Source organism: Peromyscus leucopus, chromosome 8a, assembly GCF_004664715.2.
Source record: "Peromyscus leucopus breed LL Stock chromosome 8a, UCI_PerLeu_2.1, whole genome shotgun sequence".
NCBI lineage: Eukaryota > Metazoa > Chordata > Mammalia > Rodentia > Cricetidae > Peromyscus > Peromyscus leucopus.
Window position 1 is genome coordinate 16,240,744 of NC_051085.1, and position 15,455 is coordinate 16,256,198.

Consider the following 15,455-nt stretch of genomic DNA (forward strand, 5'->3'; position numbering starts at 1 on the left):
TTATTATGCTCCTGCAGTCCTGAGTCTATTTAAGGAATAATAGTTTTAATATACAGGCAATTGCAACTTGAGAAGCAAAGAATAAAGACCCAATGCGTACTAATGGTTCTTAGATCAGAGTTCTGGAGTCTAGGAGGGCATGAGAGGTGGTCCTTCTGGATTTCCAGAGGCTCATATAGCCATTTCATCCAAGTTTCTAGACCCAGGAGATTGATCTGTAAAGCAAAGCATCTCCCTTTATTGCTTTATTGTACACGCAAATGATGTTGGAATATACTTCCTGTTTGTCATGGTTGGGCATGCTCCCAGTGTTAGTTTTCTGGCTGCGTTGTGTTCTTACCCTGCAAGGAAACGTCAAGAAACACGACAGAAGCCGCTTATAAGAGTTTATTAGAAAATAAAGGGACAGAGAGTGCAGGCCTGTGGGAGAGACACGTGCGTGGAGAAGAGAGTGGGCAATATGGCGCTGGACTTTTAAAACCGGCTGGGGGCGTGGCCAGGTCACGTCACTACTCTATGCGTGTGCGTAGATCACATGGTCACGTTGCGCGCTTACGTGACCATGCAATGCCACGGACCCTGATCACGCGAGACCCCTTGGCCCGGAACTTGCTAGGCGGAGATATCCGGGCCCACCGGGTATCCTAGCTACGAGAGACGCTTTTGATCCGGAAATGGCTAGGCAGAAGTGTCCGCCTGGTAAATGCGACCATGTTGTAAACCCTTCACCCAGCATCACTAATGCACAGTACTGTGGTAAGCATCAAGATGATAGTCCTTCCACAACAGCCTCTGGAGTGCAGTGATTGGAAGGCAGCAAGGTTCCCATCCAGAGACTCGATCTCACAACCTGGTTTTGCTTTATCCTCATTATGTGTTCTGTGGCGGATTAACTAACCATGTTAAGCATTCATTTCCATCCCGAGAAAGCCTCCATAATAACTGTACAGTCCCCCAGCATCACTTCAATGGGTTACAATAGAGAGTATTCATTGCCCTTCACTCGGTGTCTGCTATGAATTACCAATGGAATTAAGTGCTGTTGTTTTCACGGACTTCCTGTTGACACCCCTGTGTTTCTCTTCATTTCTCAGGGAGATGTTAATCTCTGTGGCTTTAGGCCAGGTGTTATCCCTTCTTGTTTGTGGAATCGGCTTGACCAGCAAGTACCTGGCAGAAGATTTTCATGCCAACACACCAGTCTTCCAGAGCTTTCTGAACTATATCCTCCTCTTCTTGGTCTATACCACCACCCTAGCTGTCAGACAAGGTAAGCTGTCCAAAGCCCAGGAATATGACATTTACAAACACATAGAAGAATATGAGCCATGCCTAGATATCATTTTATCACTAGTAGCTTCAGTAAGATGGTTCAAATCGCCAAATCTCATTTTGTTATTTTGCAGTAACACTACAAAGAAAATGAATGAATATATCACAAAGAAATATACATTGTGTGAATTCAGCAAGAAGTCGGTGATATATGCATTGGAGAAAAATACAACTGCTCACAATTTGAATTCCTTTTAAGGTTTTTGTTTCTCTCAACGAATCTAAATAGAGTACTTCCTGAAACCTGAAACAGGCCCAATGCAACTCTCCTAAAGATGCTGGCCCTGAGCTGTCTATGGGAGCTGCAGACCAATGCATATTCTTGAGGAAAGTGACATAAATACACAACTCGAGCAACAATGCGAGAGGAATAAAGAAAAAGGAAACTCCCACAAATGGCCAAGTGTGGTCCTATTTTCAATTTAAAATAAATAAAGCAATAAAAACAAGTTTTCCAAGGGTCAATATAAGAAAATGCCTTTTAAAAGAGTAGGTCCAATAAAAATTACTTGGGAGGGGCCTATCCTAGAGGCCTTTCAGTGCCTTGTCACTACACTATCAAATTTAATATAATCCTTTTACCTATGGCCCTAGAAAAAAACAAAAAATTCCCCCTAAATTGTAGCTGTTGACCTGGATCTATTGAAAAATAATCATTAATAGGTTTGAAAACAATCATATCCTTTAATTAGAAACAAGAACATGTATATTGCTAAATATATGTTTTAATAATTATACTTTTTAAAAACTTTTATAAAAAAATCAATATTTCATTCTCACTTGTCCTCATCTGGATTTCTGTCTAGAATAGTACTGCCCAGTTATAATGATTTAGCCAATAGTAGACTTCATCTGAGAGGATAATAGATCAAAGGTGGCTGGTATGAGGGTTGTAGCTTAATTGCTAAAGGGTCTGCTTTGCAAGTATGGAAGCCTGAGTTCAGATCCCCAGAACCTACCTAAAATTCTGGGCACAGCAGCATGTGTCTGAATACCACCACTGGGGAGGCAGAGACAGGCAAATCCCTGGAGCTCACTGGCCATCTGTCTGAGCAGAACTGACAAGCTCCAGATATGGCACAACAATCTATCTCATAAATCAAGTTGGAGAATAATTGAGCAGGGCACCTGCCATCAATCTCTGGGATTTACATAAATACACACACTCACACACATACACAAACACACATACACACACACACACACACACACACACACACACACGTATGCCTACATATATGTGTGTGTGTGTGTGTGTGTGTGTGTGTACACCATACAAGCACATACAAACCCTCTAAACACACACACACACACACACACATATGCCTACCTATATATGTGTGTGAACACACCCACAAAAGCACATATATAACCCCCCACACACACACACACACACACACACACACACACACACACAGGAAATTACCACACTAGTACTCAAATGATTTTTCAATTTGTTGAAAATACATTAGAACCCAATTTAATTTGCTTTCCCTAAGTTGATATTACTAGAGGTTTTTTTTTTGTTTTTGTTTTTGTTTTTTGCCTTAATATCAATAGCTGTACTTAGTTTTAAGAATCAACTGTCAGCCTACAAAAGTTACAGACAATAAAGCTCAGCTATGTTTGCTCGGTGTGAGTTGGAAGCCGATGAATTTGAATGATAGAAGTGTGTTGTCCAACAGTTATCCCACTGTTTCTTGAATGGTGCTTCAAGCCAGGAAAAGACTCCAGGAAGTGAGGCAATGGGGGAGGCATACAATTAGTAACTCATTTCTGAGACACTGTGGGAATGTATCAAAAAAGGAGAGATAAGGGATGAATGTAAAAAATTCGTTTGATGTGAGCTTGAATCAACATTAAAAAGAATAGTATTATTTAACCCAGTATAAAGAGTATAATTAAGAATAATGGGATTAAATTGGGAACAATTTTGCAATAGCCTAATACTGAAAAAAATTTTTCATGTGAAAATAGTGAATTCATCTTTTGTGATCTTTAAGCACCACTGGATTTTGAGATCTCAAATTGTTTCTCCTCTTTGGGTTCTTGTCTCTATTGTTTCCTAAGAGTCCAGAGATTTAGTAAGAGTCTATATCTAGGGAAAATAAGCATATTAAAAATCAGAAAGAATGATTATAACAGTTATAGGTAGAAGCTAGAAAACTGAATGTATAAAAAGACTCATGTTAATAATACTAATAACACCATTTACAGAACCTTTATAATGTGCCAGCTACAATGCATGTGACATCCCTTCTTACTGCTTCAACCCAAGGAAAAATAAGTATCCAAAATTTTACAAGTGAGACAACCAAGAATGCTGCTCGAGGGTGTGTGCTAAGAGAGGGAAGCTGGGCTGGGGAGGGGTGTGTGAGGGGTGTTGCCTAGAGGACCCTTGCTTCTTCTTGTGAAGTTCAGAGGAGGCCGCAGAAGAGATGGGAGACCCTTTAGAATAAAAGGAGACATGCATGTTTCTTGAATTTGACAACCCTGAACAGGAATCTAGCCTGGGGTGTAAGGTGCTGTGAGACCAGCAATGAGATCAGCGGAGACTCTTACAGATGATGGGAGGAACATCGGTGTGGACAAGGCAGAGGAACAAAGAGGCGAAGACCAGGCAGGAACTTGGAGGCTCTTTAGAAGGAAAGATTAAAAAGGGCCGAGGAAGTCCTGTCTTCCGAGTCAGTGGAGGAGAGAGTCAGTTCGCACAACACAGCGCTCTTTCTGGAGATTTTTCCATCACCCTGGCTGACCACTGAACTTGTGTGTGTGCCTGTGTCTGTATGTGGTGTTTATTCACGATATTTGTTTTAAGTTTCATCTTTAGTGTTTTAATAGGCCAGTATTAAGCTAACATCTAGAAATCAACATAGTAATTGCGTTATGTTTGTATATGTTGAGTCACTTTGGTATTCTGGAAATAAAACCTTTGTGTTCAAGAACCTCCAGATTAGGAGGGCGTGGGAGAAGAGATGGGAATTCTGTACGTAAGGGAGTTTTTTACAGCTAATCTCTCCTTTCTCAGTGTTCCTCACAGTCTGCAGGTTGAATCAAGAGCTGGCCTTCTCATCTCTCCTAGCATAAATACCACCTACCTAGTTGGGCCTCCATATTAATGGTATGGACCACTTGACAGTAAGCAGTTACCTGGCTGTGTTTTATTTATTTTTTAAATCTCGGTCATTGTACTCATACAGCTTCTAAAATTATGATTGTCAATTTGAAACCCTCTGAAAATATTTAAGTGTGATGTTAGTGTAAGTAACCTTGCCAAAAATCTGCCTTCAAGGTTAAGGCAAATTCTCCCTATCAAATTTACATTAGATCAATCCCCAAAAGATATAGAGGGAACAGGTTCCAGTGTGGTTGTGAACTTGCCCTTGGGTATTAACTAATTCCTGGGAAAATGAGGGTGGTGTTGTCTTTTAAAATAGTGTGTCCTGCTGAACAAATTCTCAGTGTGGCCTGGAAGCCTGAAGCTGTGCTTTCTTGCAACTGTTTCTGAAATTAGGAAGATAACTACTGTTGCTAGCAAAGCCCTTCAGTGATGGCATTCCACAGGAGAAGTGTAGTTCAAAGCTGTAGTTTGCACAGACATGTCCAGCTGGAGAACTCAAGTAAAACTGAGACCGTTGTTACTTTAACCACACTAAGAGGTATCTGGGAAGTGGAAAGTTCCACAAAGAAACTCGAAAACAAGGCCCTTAGGACTGTAACTAAGAAAGCAAGTGAGGCTTCAAGCCTGATGGTCTGCCCAAGAAATACGCAAAGACTCTCCTTCATCTCTACATACTTCGTCTATTTAAAAAAAATTTCGTGTAATGCTAGATGAAATTCAAAGGCCAAGAGACACAAAAGAGCAAATACCATGCAACAAGGGAGGACAGACTGGAGGTCACTGAAGACTGAATTCTTGCTTTTTGTCAAGAAGCAAGAAATATGGCCAGCTTTTAAAATTAAAAGTGACATGGGATACATTTCTTACTGAGAAAATAGTTATCATCATTTTTCGCCCATAATCATTTCTTACTGATTGTAATTATCTGCCAGAACTACTTTCAGTTGTTTCCTACATAACAGATGAAGTCAGTCTATTTACTACCATTTTTCTGTATTTGTATCCAATTAAGGGGAATAAAGAAAGCGGAGTAAAGATGGGCTGCTTAGGGAGAAATGAACGCGTGTTCAGAGCTTGTGTTCTTTCTTCCGTCATGGTGTGGAAAAGGACATGAAAGTATGAACAGAACCAGATGTATCAGCCACTGTGTAGACCCTGGAGTATGCCTAGTGACAGATCTTACAAGGGTTGTTTTTTCATTGAAAAGTATTTCTTTAAGCTCTTCCAATTTTGAATAAAAAACAGCCTTCCAGCTAAAGCAATTTGTTAAATGTCTCATGCTTGAAGATAGACTTTCACATACTTTCCATCATGTCTTGCTTTGTGATAATGAAATAAGTCTCTAAGAGTACAATTTAACACTCATAAGCAAGTCTTAAAAGATTCATGTAGTTAGAAAAAATAATATATAAAGGGTCATATTAAAAAAAATAGGGTTCTTGGCCATAAGGAAGTCTTGGCAACTTGAGTGTCTGTATCTTGAAATACATCGGACTATGATGTTGTCTAAGAAACTCTCTCTCTCTCTCTCTCTCTCTCTCTCTCTCTCTCTCTCTCTCTCTCTCTCTCTCTCATCCTGGCACTACACTACATTTGGGAATCTCTGCCTTTACCTGCATTGGAATGTGTTTAGTGTTTACCATAGGTGGTCAAAATCCCAACTCAAAGCAGTAAAATTAATTAAAGCAAAACCCAGGGTTTCCTCAGGGCAGAAGACTCCCAATTCCTTACTGAACCACTGAAGAGAAGGGACTGCTCCTGGCTTGGCAGGGTAAGAGAGCACTTGGCAAATGTAAATATGGAATCACACATCCCCTGGGAGCCATAGGGAAACTAGTACCATCAATCTCCTAAGACCAGTGAGGTAATTTTTATTGGACTCTCTTAAAATCTCCCTTGTGGGAAATTACTTGGCGAACTTCCATGCCTATTCCTTGTCAGGTCACATTTATTTTTACTTTTTAAGTGTGATTGGAGAGTTGTAGCCACTATAGTATAGAAAGATTGTACTTGAGAGGTTTCTGAGATGAATCCTTGTAGACACTCCTTGAGAAATACTTAACATTGCCACGGAGAAGGACAAAACAGGCTTAAGGTCGAGGAAACAGATGCATCATGGTAGGAAACTGACAAAGAAAAAAATCACACAAAAGAGTTAGAACCCACTTCTAGCAAAGCTGCCTGTCAACACACACAGCTCTTGTGTAATACTGGTAGAAGTGCGAATTGGCCACACGACTTTCGAACACAGCTCGGCATTTTCTTATAAAGTTAAACTTGTACTACATGATCCAACAGTTAGTCTCCTCCATCATGAAAGCATAATGTTGTCACACAAAACTGTTTGCAAATGTTGCTTTGTTTATAAGTGCTTTAGAATCCTGTGAACAACTGGAATGGGATGCCCGTTAGACTATGGAAGGGGAGAGAAAGCTGCTTGTGGTGGTGCACCCCAGTGATCCCAGTATTCAGGAGGCTAAGACAAGAAGATTGTCACAAATTCAAGGCCATCTCTGGCTATATAATGACTACCATGGCAGTCAGAGCTACACAGTAAGATGCTGTCTCAAAGAAAAGCAGGGAGGGGTGGTGACGGTTGGGATGGCCAGTGAGTTGGTTCAGGGTAAAAGCACTTGCCACATAAGCCTGATGACTTGAGTTCCATCCCTGGAGCTCACCTGGTAGAAAGAGACAACCATCTCCTTCAGACTGTCCTCTATCTTTCACACACACAGCATAGCACATGTGTGCTCACACACAAAATAAGAAATAAATAAATAAGAAAGTGTAATCAATGTATATAATCCAGTACCACTGCCTAATAAGAAGGAATAAGGTTACCGATACATTCAGCAATATGGACTAATTTTAAAAGCATTATGCTACGTGCAAGAACCAGATGCAAAATTCGTACTCTGACTGGATAATTGCATAGTTGGAGAAAGCAAAATAATAACAACAGAGAATAGATCCATGGTTGGTGGAGACTGAAAGTGAGGGCAGGCTGCAGAAGGCACCAAGGAAAATCTTCATTGTTCTCTGTCTTTCAATTGTTTTAGGCATTATATAAGTATAGACATTTGTCAAGACTCTTCAAACTATACACTCAAAGAGATGAGATTTATTGTATCTATATTACACTTGATGGGAAAAAGAAAATAGTCTATTCCAACGCTATAGTTGCCTGGCTGGAATAAGATATTGCTGGGTTTCCAGTAGGTGGCTATTCTTTGGTCACTGACTGATGTCAGGAAATGCCCTTGAAAGCATCTTCCTTCATTGTGGCATCCTTCTAGAATACCAAGGAACTTGATCCATCAAGTTCCAAGTTATACATCAGATGGTGCCAAATACACACATTTTATGCATATACAGTGTATGCAGGATAAATGTATAACAAATTAAGCATCCCACAGTCTTAATAATACTTAGAGCACTCAATATTTTATATATATATATATACATATATATTTATGTTATATAATCACAAATACAGGGTGCTGTACACAGAGCCCTCAGTATCAGCTCAATTAATGACTTTCAGATTGTAAGAAAGTGACAAGAATATGCAATGCCATCATCTCCTTTTAATGCATCCTCATATAAATTCACACACACACACACACACACACACACACACACACACACACACACTTCATATCACATCCTGCATTCCCCATGCTAAATACTTCATTAATGAATACCCCTCTGATTCCAAACAGCATCTAAGCTTGTAGGAAGGGATTGTCTCCCTGTTGTATCTGGAGTCCATGTTGACTGTTAATTCGGGAAATCTTTAAGCATTCATCTTTCCATGCTGAGAGCTGGCGAAGGGCAATACTCATTCCTGGCACGGAGCTCCAGTGTTCATGTGGGAGACTGAAGGGTGGTTACAAGATGATAACTGTATTGCCTGGAGCAGATAAGTCCCCTTCTGCCAAAATAGTGCTTTGTATGTAATTAGTGTAAAAATTCAGAGGAATAGAGTTTATCCTTACAATCATCTTTCTCATTAAAAAAGAATCATAATGGAGGAACAAAGCCATCCCTGCAGTGAGCTGAATTGCTTTCCCTAAGTTTTCATTAAATCAAAGACTCAGCAGTTGGGACTCTTGCAGACACTATTGCAGGCTGCTGCATGGGATCTGCAAGAGAAAATGATTTTTTTCCCCTCCAAGGATTAGAATTGCATTGTGATTATCTTCAGATCAGAATTCCCTGCCTGTGCATTTTGTGAATGTTCCTGTTCACTGGTTTCTATTTTTGAGGCTTCCCAGGAACATGGGGAAGATCACTCAACTAGACACATTTAAATGCAATACATGGAAATAAGGGTTCTGCCATGCAGTACCTATATGAGGAGAAACAGAAAGAAAATAACCCCAAATACGAAAATGTTCAGACCTTATGTTGCTTCTCACCGTGCATTGTGTTATTATTTAATAATTCCAAGACAGAACATAAGCATCCCTCTCTTTTACTTTTTCCTCCTTAATCAGTCATTTCTAAGAATGTCTTTTTTCCTTTAAGTTTTCTTGTGATGTATTTTCCTTAGAAGAAATTACAATAGCTCTATATTTTATAGTAAAGAAAAATGTCCCATTGTGCATTTGACTACATTACATATTATATCGCTCACCCTTGATTATTTGATTAAAAACTTTTTCCCTTAACATAAATTGAGCATTGCTTTTCTAATTAGTGGGAATATGATTTTTTTGTTCAATTGTATTTGCATTTTTTATAAATTGCCACTACATACCCATTCGTTTTACTATACTATTGGTGAGAAATGTTTACATGAGCTTCTCGTGAGTGAATCTTTTCTATAGTCATTTAAAACAGTTGCATTCATTTATATGATTAGTTTTTTTCCCTTCCCATTCCCTTCTCAAATGCCACTGCCTCTTCCTACAAAAACCTACAGGTCCCTTTCAACTTTCATGACTTTTTTTTGTGTGTGTAACCCACTAAGTTTATTTGGTGTCTTGTCTGAGTATCTCTAGGGATCCAATGTCTCTAGCCTCCTTGAGCTCTTGCACTCATGTGTACATATCCACACACATATGCATAAGCAGATAATTTAAAAAATTAAAAAATATATAATTTTTAAACCATTGCAGTTGACACCTTTTCTGGATTCAATTAAATCGAAATTCAAGAACCATTGCAGAGTTTATAGCTCCTTGGGGCTGTGCTGCTTCCCTTTACAGAGCTGGATAATAATGGTAATTGTCTTAGGGGTTTCATGTGAGCTAAATAAGGTGCGGTATAGATGTGAGCCATACAGAAAACATTTACTGAATGTGACACATGTCAGCATTCATTTACTTAATAAATCCCGAACCTTCTGCCCATCATTTTGGGGTGTTAGTTTCTTGTTTGTTTTTGAGACACGGTCTCACTCATGCTGGCTTCAGCCTCCCACATGCTAGGATAATAAGCATGAATCACCATTTCATCGGTTTGAATTTTATATATAAACCTTTAATTTGAAGAAAATCTCCAGGGGGACTCTGGCCAGGAGTCCTGCATGCGTGGTTTCATCCATGTGATCTTGAATGTCAAAGATGCTACTAGTGTGATTTATAGAGGAACCGAGAGGAAAGAGTCCAGATGTTCTCTTCCCACTGTGGTGGCCAATGTGAAAGGGAGTTCACTCGTGTGTTGTACAAGTGTGTGACAATTATAAAAAAAGCACATGTTCAAAACCACCCTACTAGTGCACAGATGGAATCATTCTGCCTACGCCAGTCAAGCCAAGGGAAAGAGCAGGCACCCAGCACCTTTATCTAGAAGGACCCAGAGGTGTCTTCAGTCTTTTAGTGAGTGCATCTACACAATTCACTGAGGCTGGGGAAGACAGCCAAGGAAGGAGCTAGATGTCAGTGAGCATTTGTTTTGTTTAAAGAGCTTTCCTTAGGATTGGCACGGCATTGTTGCTGTTTGTTTGTTTGTTTACAGATAGGCAGAGCTTCCTTTGGAATCTAGGCTACCTTAAATGTATGGCCACCACCTTCTCAGTTTTGGGATTGTAGTTAGCTGCCAGACACACACTCAGCCATCAGTGTGAAATATAGAGGCACATCTCCATCCCATCCTGCCTCTCACACTTGTCTCTGCGTGTGCTTCTTATTTCCATTGCTTCCTGTCTTTAGTCTAGCCTTTTCCTTTCCAGGTAACCTTAACCTCGAGTCAAATAGACAGAAATGGGGGGAAGTATTCTCATTCCCTTGATGGAAACAGAAATGTCATGACAAATCCTGAACAAAGGAGAGCAAACCCAGGTTCCATTCCCAGCCTGTCTGCAGATAACCTCTCTAAGTCACTCTGCTTTGCTCAGTGAAAACCTGCAAACTCATGATACCTGCTAAGGTGTGCTCTAAGCGAGGCTGGACCGTTTTCTTTCCTGGATGGTTTTCTTCCACCACATGCAGAATGCATCTGTGAACTGTGACCAACAAACACTTCTGTGGAAATGGAAGTGGATCCAGAGCAGCTGGGAAGTCAAACTCCCCTGCTGACTGAGGCTCATGGCAGCTTGAGAAGTTGAAGAAAAAGAAGTGTGATTTGGTCAAAGCCAGGGGACTGCATGTTGACAGCAAAGAACCAGTTCTTGGGACAAGGACCACGGATGCTTTTAAATAACGCTGTCACCATGAAATTCTCAATGGATGCCAGCATGGAGAACCAGCTCATTGTTTTATAATCAAAACCCCACATTCCCATTAACTAATCGGAATAGCAAGGATCCTATCTCATTTAAGGCCATTTTAATGAATACCACAGTAAGAAATATGCAAGCAGTAACTCAGGCTTTCTCCAAGAATCAGAGTTGTTCTTGAATGAGCTCATTTAAAAGACTCTTGGACACATAATCCCATTTTCTTTCTTTTCTTTAAAAAAAAATTTTTTTTTGAAGGAAGGGCAGGGTAAGACAGCTCTTTCTGTTTCGGAGTTCAAAACTAACATCTGGGTGGGAGGGAGGAAAAATAATAAAAGAATCCAAGATGAAAAAGAGCTGCAAAATGTCCTAGGAGCCCATAAAGCACTGGGGATAAAAAGCTAGGAAAATGGCCACCTGTGTCATCTTCTGAGAAGAGGGGGAAACCATGCCCTTGGGGATCACGGAGCTATTGTGTAGCCACTGTTGAGCTGGGGGACATCACAGACAAACTCAATGGAACAGTCCCTAGCCCCTCCCAGATTCAAAGCCCAGCTGCCCAATGGCCTCCACTGGCTTTCCTTTGATGGTGTATATGCCCTTTGCACCAAGACCCCAACTTTGCTTGAAGAAAAGCACCCACCTGCTTTTCCTCTACCTACAAGCACATTTCAGCTTTGCCTTTGGTGGCTGAGGTCGAAACTTCCAGCTGTGCGGTGTTAAACTCACAACTATTATAGCACAGCTTTAAGCCAGCTATTGATTTTAGACTTTTGTTAGACTCAGAGAAAAGTAAGGCAAATCATCCAGGAGCAAGCAAAGAATGTCTAAAAATAAAGCCCAGGAACTTGATAACTAACTTCTCACAAAGAAGTGTGTGGGCATAGCTTATGTAAGTAGCATGGATGGGAAAGTCTTTGCACTGTTAAAACTGTAAGTTGTTTACTATATAGAGACTTAGGAATCCATAGCTCCAGGTCTCTACTGTTTTGACTTCAAGTTATGCTGATTATCTGTAATAACAGAGGGAAAAAAATCTATGATAAATGTGTTCCTATACTGAGGGTGGTGGCCCTTGAGGGTGTCAACCTGGTATACAAAGCAAGAATGTGACCCCTCCCCAGAGGTGTTCTATAGTATCAGTTCTATCTATGATTCCTTTAAACAGAACATCCCACAAGTCTCCCACTGAGTACATCTCATTCAAATTTCTATTACATAACGTGCTGCTCTCTTACCTACCCAGTCATTCTTTTTCATTCCGTATGGATACTCACTCATCACTCCATTCATTATTCATTTGTTCAGCAAGTGTTTGGGGGATGCTTTCTTTCATCAGGCACTATTCTGTTCAGTGTTGATGGCACTTGACTGAAAAAAAGGCTGTCTTCCTTCTGTTGTGCCTCCAGACTTGCAGGCTAGAGAAGACCAGCAATGAAGGATGCCTATGAATGTACAAGCACACATCTGAGGGGCTTTCTTTCCTTATCGCCTCCAAACTTCATTGCAAATGCCTTTACTTCTACCTTGTTTTTTTTCCATTCACCCAGAGGTCTCCTGTTTTCTAATCATTCAGAGCACAATTCATTAGAAATGGTTAGAATCAATCCATTGCTAGGCTGGAGAGACAGCTCAGCAGTTAAGAGCACGGACTGCCCCTTTTAGGAAACTTGACTGTGATTCATAGAACCCAAGTGTCAGCTTGCAATGGTTTCTAACTCTAGTTTGAGCAATATGAAACCTTCTTTTGGCCTTCATGGGCATCAATGTGCTTGTGATACACAGACATAACTGCAGACAAAGCAACTGTACACACAAAAAATAAAAACAATAATTAAAAGAAGAATCAATCCATTGCTGCCCAGTGACCTCTCCTTGGCCTTCCATATGACATACAAATGTGCTTTTCACCAAGAACCCAATTTACTCTAAGAAAATGGGGTTCTCTAAGAATCTGCTTCTCAAGTCCCGCAGCCACTCCCAGCCATGACTCTCTCCCCAGAGAATGCTACAAAGACATCGTCACCCACCTGCTCTACACTCTACTTCATCTATATTTATCTGTGGTGACTTCTTTTTTTTTTTTTTTTTTTTTTTTTTTGGTTTTTTCGAGACAGGGTTTCTCTGTGTAGCTTTGCGCCTTTCCTGGGACTCACTTGGTAGCCCAGGCTGGCCTCGAACTCACAGAGATCTGCCTGTCTCTGCCTCCCAAGTGCTGGGATTAAAGGCATGCACCACCACCGCCCGGCACTTGTGGTGACTTCTTATCCACTGGTCTTCTTATGAGCTATACTTTGAAGTATATTAATAGCTTCACACACTTTTACAGGTCTTCTTCACCCTTACCAGTGGTTATATATGGATCACGGGTTTATATTATCTTTCCTGATTTAAGCGACCTCTTCACGAAAAGACAATTAGTCCTTGATTGTTATTTTAGCCCCTTTAGGATGCCTTTGTCATCCCCAGTGACTTAGACAAATACCTTCAAGTTCTTGCAATCATGCTCAATTAAAGCTCTTGCCAAATTTCTAACAACCTCATAAAATATTAGAAGCTAAAATAATTCTAAATTATAAGGAGAAAAGTGACCAGTGGAGAATATCAGAGTGCTGGGGCTTTGTGTCCCTTTCTCCTGACAGAACAGACAGTTTGAAACCATTCACTGAGACGGTGAGCATATTCAGGGAATCAGGAAGGGAGAACAAAGCATCAGCTTTGGCATTGACAGGGTGTATTATTTCCTTGGTCTACAGCACATTCTGTTCAGCAAATGGTGAAGACATCACTCAGAGCATTCAGAGTCCCACTTTGTAGTATTCTGGAAATGTATCTCAAAGGTTCCCTTGGTGGCAACATTACAATGTACACAATTACCAATACTTCTCTTTTCACAGGGACATTCAACTAATTGCAGTAATGTGTATGATTTCTTTGAAGATGCCTTTATTACATCCTTTCAATGTTATCCCCAAATTTCTGACATGGTTTCACATATCTTTGCCAAGCCAGGTTATCTCCAACCACTTCACCCTGTGCATCTACGTCTCCTCCCCAGTTAGCACTTCAATGCACTCACCATGCTAACTTAGAAAACAAACTTCATGGAGATAGAAGTTTAATTTGTTTGTAGAATACATTGACAGGTGTACGAAGTTGTCTCCGGTTAAATTTCACTAACATCTGTTGATTGCACTGTGTGCCCAACACTGTATGAAACCCTCCAGGCTGCTCCCTCTGTGTTCACATTGGCTCTAGCTCTGCCCTAGTCAAGCCACGGCTGGCTGTCTCCTTAAAAGATGCCACCACCCCTTGGATGCTTTCCGTCTCTGTTGCCTGTTGTATTTGCATCTCAGTTATCCCACTTTTAAAACTCTTATCTACTCTAAGCCAAAGTTGAGTGACAAGCAGACACTGGATGGCCATGTTAGCCCTTCTTTGTGATTCTGATTACACTCGGGATTTGAACCAACAGTTGGGGAAGGAACTGGTTAATAAAAAGCTTTCTCTATCCTATAAAATCAGTATGTATTTCACTTCTTTGTCATTCTGGGAAGGAAATGGAGTTTTATCAAAAGAACTCAAAAAGAAAAAAAATCTCAAGATCAAGGTAGTGAGGTGTTGCTAATCCTGCTTCCTAATTAATATGCCTACTTCAGGAAAAGATGCCAAAGAAATAACACACTAATTTTTAGCCTTCTAGCCAGGGGCCTTTTCTCAAGCATAAGCCAAAATTTTCTTGGATTTCTGAGTAGATGACTCTGATCCAGAAGTAAATAAATAAATAAAACTTTAATATTTCAGGTGTACAGATTCCATTTGAAATCATTTGAGCTGCTACTATACTCTTCAGTGTAGCTAGAGTTGTCCTGCCTGGCCCACAGTCGGGACAAATCTCTATCACCCGCCAGTCCCACAGCCACTCAGACCTAACCAAGTAAACACAGAGACTTATATTGCTTACAAACTGTATGGCCATGGCAGGCTTCTTGCTAACTGTTCTTATAGTTATTTCCAATCCATTTCCATAAATCTACACCTTGCCACGTGGCTCGTGGCTTACCAGCATCTTCACATGCTGCTTGTCCTGGCGGTGGCTGGCAATGTCTCCCTCACTTAGCCTTCCACTTCCCAGAATTCTCTTCTCTCATTGTCCTGCCTACTTCCTGCCTGGCCACTGGCCAATCAGTGTTTTATTTATTGACCAATCAGAGCAATTTGACATACAGACAATCCCACAGCACTGCAGACAGACTTGGTGCTAAACTCAAAGAACCCTTCCATGGCTTAATATAGAACTTCCATCAAAGTTGATTAAATCTGGTTTGACTTGAGAGT

The 15,455-nt window shown here is 40.5% G+C and overlaps 1 protein-coding gene across 1 annotated transcript in view; it reads left to right on the top strand.

Annotated features, from left to right (window-relative positions):
* Positions 1–15,455, top strand: part of Slc35f1 (solute carrier family 35 member F1) — a 399,998-nt gene that overhangs the window by 250,975 nt on the left and 133,568 nt on the right. Inside the window, exon 2 of the mRNA XM_028894956.2 lies at positions 1,095–1,270. Coding sequence (XP_028750789.1) covers positions 1,095–1,270 — 176 coding nt within the window. The remainder of the gene's footprint in view (positions 1–1,094; positions 1,271–15,455) is intronic.